Raw genomic sequence first — 6,200 nt, forward strand, 5'->3', positions numbered from 1 at the left:
CGCCTCCCAACCACCGGCTCTGGCACAGACCGTATAAGTCTGCCCAGCACTATCCCCGCCTCCCAACCTCCAGTCCCGCCTCCCACCACCGGCTAACCACCGGTTAATTGGTATTCTTATGTTATTTAGCGTATGTTTTAAGTGTTGAAATTGATTATGTATATTTTGTTACCTGCTGAATATGGGGATTGAGTGGGATATAAGGGCTGTAAATAAATATATATATATATATATATATATATATATATATATATATATATATATAAGACCTAATGAAATAATGCTATTAGTCACAATGGTAGTTTTCCTGGTGGCTGACATTAGCTAGGGGGAGATTCTTCATTGTCTTTTATATTTAAAGGTGAGGGGGAGGAATGATTATGATGTAATGGAAATGCTACTTTGGTTTGCCTCTCCCCCCTTCAATACCTAGCTTACCTCCCTGTCGCCACCCCAACTTATTACGCAAGACCTCCCCTCACAGTTTAGACAGAGAGATGCCGAGTCCGAGCGGTGACGACCGTGCATAGCACGGACTCGGCAATGAAGGGAGAATGACGAGACAGCTAACCACCGGGCGCGAAAAACGCCCCGGTTTCCCCTAGATCAGGAGGTTTAGTACTCGGGAAGAAGCAGGAAATGATCTTGCTGTAGAGCACAAAGCAGACGGACTGCGGCAGGTGCCGCGTTCAAACGCCCCCGTCAGTCCAGGACATCTGGGCAACCTGCACCGAGATCTGCCAGAACATGCCCGGGCCTCGCGCCGCAGCTTTTTTTACTCGCGGCAGGTTTTATAGCACAGTGTCGTCATCGGAGCCCCGCCCCCTCCGCTTATAAGCAAAGCACGGGGCGCTTCGCTTACAGACCCATTACTCCGGTGCCGCGACAGCACCTGCACTTCACAGGCTGCCCAGTGAGGCTGATACATATTCTAGGCGCCCGTATCTTTTCTTTTAAATCCTGAATCCAGAGGAAGCCAACGAGACAAGTATGAGGAGCAGGCGACTACTACTACTGCTACTACTATTTAGCATTTTTATAGCGCTCGAAAGCGTACGCAGCGCTGCACAAACACCGTCGCTGCCCACAGGTACCGGCGACTTCGCCAGCTTAAAAGTTCGGGGTTCTTCTCAGGTTGCTGTAGCAACTGGGCTGCTTTCTTTCCCATCGGTGCTACCTTTCCTGTCTGTTGCACTTGTTCTACCTCTCTTTTAATAGGCTAATCTTCCAAAAAGTGACGCTCCTTTTTCATTTTCTTAAGGTGGAAACGGAACGATGAAGGGTCGACTGTCACACCGAGCCCGGTCCATGCCAGCAGGGGACGGCCGTAAGAGAGGTGCGTTTGATTTCCTCCTTTGACAGCTTTGGTGGGTGGACGGCACTGGCCATTCCGGTTTTTTTTTTAATTTTTTTGTTACATTTGTACCCCGCGCTTTCCCACTCATGGCAGGCTCAATGTGGCTTACATGGGGCAGTGGAGGGTTAAGTGACTTGCCCAGAGTCACAAGGAGCTGCCTGTGCCTGAAGTGGGAATTGAACTCTTACTTTTCATTTAAGGCGATTCCTGCATTGTCAGTGCATTTTTTTTCTAACAAAAAAGGTGCCGGTACTCAAATGTCCGGCCACCCCTCAGGGACCCACCCCATAATAGCCAGGCCCCCTGCAACCAGTCACAGAACCTGTGATGAGGCAGAATTCGTGTGTAGATCCTAAGCTTTTTCATGAAAACTTGGGACCATGGGTGAATTTTAGCAGACAGTGGAAAGGTACTCAGTACCCCCTCAAAAAAAATAAAAAGCCCTGTTGTACTGTAGATAACTAATGAATGTCATAAAATAAATACAGTATTTAATACAATGCAGTTTACTGGGTAAAAAAACCTAGTAAGTGTAGGGATGTAAGTTGTTTCTCAACTGGCCTGAGCCTAGCTTAGGATACAGAACTTACCAGTAACTGTTAAGGCAAGGATTGCGATCTCAGGATGGGTGGGAGTTTGTACTAAAAAAAAGAAATCACAGTCTGTTTCTGATGACATGGTGTTGGCTTGCAGTTCTGCATTTAGAAAAAATGTGAAGGGGAAAAAAATGCTCTGCTACACATTGGTAAGTAGGTTAAATGAAGTCATCATGGGATAATTATACAGTACTGTATATCCTGTGATAATTTCATGATGTTTGTGTGATTAGTGTAGGGTGGATACCCTGATGCCTAAAGTAGTTCATGAGTGACCTGGGTGGTTTCCAAACTAAGGAAAACTAGACATGTTAGATGGTTTATTGCAGGGCTGTCACCTGACTCTATGTCACAAGGAATAGGTAAATTAATTCTTACCTTTTTCCCTATTGCATACATTGACTTTTAACTGAGATTGTCCGAAATAGTTAACTGCAGCTATTCAGTGCTATATAACCAGTTATTTCTTCTGGATATTCGCGGTCAGTATAAAAAAAAAATTAACCAGCTGTATTACATAATAACCCCCAGTATTTGGTGCTGATGTTTAGTGGGCAAATAGGACCTGCTCTTTATGGAATCCAATCTTTGCTTACTATTAACCTAACCAGCCAGCACTGAATATTTGTTTATCCAGTTAAATCCCCGGATATTGACTGTCTGGGGTCAGTGCCGACTGTTTCACTTATGAGGATTGCCTCCTGCTGGCTGAATATCGACCCTAGAGAATCCCCATATAGAAAAAAAAGAATGAATCAATGCAGAACTTAAACGAACAGGGCAACAGGTATCATTCTGGTCTCTTTGTTGGGCAGACTGGATGGACCAACTGCCATCATATACTATGTTACTATTTAAGTTCCTCATTAACTGGAAAGTATATTTAGCCCGTGATGGAATAACTTGGTACAGATGTAGTGTAATACTTTTCTTGATTGCAATAAATGTTTCCCAAAGCAGACAGAATGAAATTGGGAGGAAGAATGATTTACGAGCATATAGGATGTATGAGAGGGGACGTTAAGTGAGGATCATGTTTGCTTTCCTACCCAAAATGAAGGAACAGAAAGGTGGAAGACAAAGACTGGCCTGGATATATAGAGACATGTCTGTGAGGCAGCTGGGGTGTATTCTTGGCAGTGGAGAAAGTGATCAGGCTAGAGCAGTCCAGGGCTCTTTCTTCCTTCACCTACTGTGCAAGATCTGAGATAACAGAACACAGTCAATGTTGTAGTTTGCTAGAGGTGACCTATTTTATAAAGTTGAGAAATGTTTCAATATATATGCTACCTGGACTGCTGCGGTTGCACGTGAAGGGATTTTGGTAGTCCTAGAAACATGTCATTAAATCCCTTGCATGTCTCTGTGTAATATAACACTGACAGTAGATTAGGTTTGTAATTTATCCTCGTAGTATTTTTTTCTATACATATTTCAAGACTTCATGTTGATTGCATAAAATAGTCATTTTATTTGCTGTAACCCACTGCACTTTACACAACAAAAAGCTTCTTTTATGCATCTCCTGTAGTTACATCCATAATGTCTGTCTGATTAGCCTGTCCTGTTTGCAAATTGTCGCCTAGTACTAGTGATGCTACATTGATGAAACTATTCACTGCTCCTTTATTTTTTCCAGACCGCCAAGAGGCCGTTGCTGAGTGTGCATCCCAGCTACGTAAGATTGGCGACAGATGCGACTTGAAACAGAAGATTATTAATCTTATCTCTAAATTACTCTGCCCGGAGACCTGAAATTGGGGCCAGTGATGGAGTAAAACAAGAAGTGGGAGAAAGTCACACATTTCTATGCAGTGTTGCAGATGAAGCAGGATCCTAGTTCTATATATGCCTGAGGAGGTGACAGTTGAACTTCAAGATGTGATTCCTGGGGAAAGCTTTGATTCAGTATTCTGTTGTGTGGAAATACAGTGACTGAATGAGCCTGACAAGAGGCATGCTAATACTGAGTTTACAGAATTTTACATTGTAGCATGAAATATTTAAACTGCTTTATAGAAAAAAAAAAAAGGTATGAAGCCATGACGATTGGTGATTCTCATGTTTAACCTCCAGGAAGGGAGGTAGCTTTTTTTGACTAATTTTCCTTTGCTAATCAAGTGACTGCATTCCTACAACCTCTTCCAGTCAAGCGCTTTACCTTGACGGCACTGTTTTCTGCTGTACTGTATTCCGCAGGAGAGGAGTTAATTTCAAGCAGAGACTCAAGTGGTCCAGAAGAACAGACTGTAATTCTTATAGGAATCTCACATCAAGCTTTCGGACATAAAATGAGTTTTATCATAGAATTCAAAATAAAAATCTGTTTGTTGTGGAAAGGAGCAAAGCATTGTGATGTGATGTTGCTTGCGGTTTATATATAGATAGGTGTGTGTATATGAAAATAACCATTGTCATTTTTTTGTGAGGAAAAATTTTTTTTTTTTTTAGAGTGCCTTTTCATTGGCAGGGTTAGGGCTTAAGCACTCTGTGCAACTTTCTTTAAATTAGTCCCTTTACTTTCTAACTCTTCTTACTCTCTTACCTATTGGCGGGGTCCTTTTACAAAGGTGCGTATGCACCTACACACGTCCAATGCACGTCAAGTTGGAACAACCGCCCGGGTATGGTGTACCCCGGGCAGTAAATCCATTTTTGATGCGTGCCCAAAACACACAGTAGAAAATATTTTCCATTTTCTACCGCGTAGTGCTTACTTGGCAGTGATCGGCAGTTTACGTGCGCTGGTCGCTTACTACCCAGTTAGCGTGTGAGACCTTACCACTAATTCAGTGGGTGGCGGTAAGGTCTCAGGCAGAAAATGGACGCACGCTGGTTTTTAATTTTGCCACGTGTCCATTTTTGGCTACAAAAAAAATGCCTTTTTTCCAGGCGCACTGAAAAATTGACCTGCACATGTCCAAAACACACGCCTACAACAGTGCAGGCCACTTTTCGATGCGCCTAAGTAAAAATCCCTTCTATGTTCCAGCTTTGCTTATACCCTACACTGTCACTTAAAATGTTCTATCACATAGTGTGTTGATATTGTAAGTAGTATACTATGCCCTACTTTGTATTATTTGAATATGCTGTAATTGTCTATTGCTTATGTTTGATTTATTCTTACTGTACACCTCCTTGAGTGAATTCTTTCAAAAAGGTGGTAAATAAATCCTAATACATAAATAAGCATTTTCCCCACAGACACAATGTGAGAGCAACTTTAGTTAACAGGCCGCTAGGTTTGTAGCTGAAGAGATGGAAGGTGAAGTTTTATTCATTTGAATTTAGCTCAAGGCGATTTACATCCAGGTACATAGAGCTGAGAGTTGGAGAGGCCTGTTTACTAAACAGTTTTCTCCCATTTGTGTCTATGGGAAAAACACAACCCCCTTGGAGGTAATATGCAGCCCACAGTGGCCAACATATATTTTAAACACCAGCCACCATGGGTTTTTATGCCTGAATGTTCAGCACAGGGCAGCTATAAAGCCACCAGCTCTTATGAGTACTGGTGCTATTCAGATTGGCACTGAGATAAAGTTAGGACAACATTTTTCTGATCCTAATTGTATCTGGATAGTTCTTGGCTAGTGAACTGAATATCACCACTATGGGTAACTGCCAGCTGATTGGTTTTGCCTTGGCAATAATTAGATAGCACTGGGGCAAGGTCAGTGATTGTTTTTGGCAGCATTATCCACTTAATGTCACCAAAAATTACCAATTGGCCTCAGTTTATTCAGATTTGCTATACCACCTTTGCTAACTAGGGGGTCCTTATAAAAAGGCCCGCTTACATTTTTAGCATGCACTAAATGCTAGAGATATCCTTAGGAATATATGGGCATTTCTAATGTTTAGCGCATGCTAAAAACACTAGTGTACCATTGTCAAAGGACCCCCAGCACATCAAAGCAGACTTTGTGCTCTCGATCTGGGTAGTAGCACCTGCTGTCCAGATAAATATCAGGTCCTGGGTTTGTACCTGAAGAAATGGAGGGGTTAAGTGACTTTCCCAAGGTCAGAAGGAGCAGTAGCCCACTACTCTAACCACTAGCTTGTTCTGGTCTTTCTACTCTTGATTCCCTAACTTATACGTTTAAGTATCCTGTGCCTCCTGACAAGTGAGAGAAGCAAACATTTCAGGGAGAAAAGATAATCTGTGAAGGCATTGATCCAGTGTTTCCTATAGGAAAGTGGAGGAGCCTTTTCACAAAGTGATATGTCCACACTCATATATA

At 42.5% G+C, this 6,200-nt stretch overlaps 1 protein-coding gene across 1 annotated transcript; it reads left to right on the forward strand.

Annotated features, from left to right (window-relative positions):
* The first annotated feature begins 879 nt into the window (after window positions 1-879).
* Window positions 880-4,429, forward strand: PMAIP1 (phorbol-12-myristate-13-acetate-induced protein 1). Its single transcript, XM_030192999.1, has 3 exons — window positions 880-1,090; window positions 1,262-1,336; window positions 3,593-4,429. Exons 1-3 carry the CDS (start codon window positions 991-993, stop codon window positions 3,706-3,708), a joined length of 291 nt encoding a protein of 96 aa, XP_030048859.1. The 5' UTR covers window positions 880-990; the 3' UTR covers window positions 3,709-4,429.
* The last annotated feature ends 1,771 nt before the right edge of the window (window positions 4,430-6,200 follow it).

This window comes from Microcaecilia unicolor, chromosome 2, assembly GCF_901765095.1.
Source record: "Microcaecilia unicolor chromosome 2, aMicUni1.1, whole genome shotgun sequence".
Taxonomy (NCBI): domain Eukaryota; kingdom Metazoa; phylum Chordata; class Amphibia; order Gymnophiona; family Siphonopidae; genus Microcaecilia; species Microcaecilia unicolor.

What these genes read in the sequence shown, in the direction of transcription:
- PMAIP1 (XM_030192999.1), top strand. Translation starts at nt 991, where the DNA reads ATGAGGAGCAGGCGACTACTACTACTGCTACTACTATTTAGCATTTTT. An exon ending in AACACCGTCGCTGCCCACAG is followed by an intron (nt 1,091 to 1,261) that starts GTACCGGCGACT and finishes CATTTTCTTAAG; the next exon opens with GTGGAAACGGAACGATGAAG. An exon ending in AGGGGACGGCCGTAAGAGAG is followed by an intron (nt 1,337 to 3,592) that starts GTGCGTTTGATT and finishes TATTTTTTCCAG; the next exon opens with ACCGCCAAGAGGCCGTTGCT.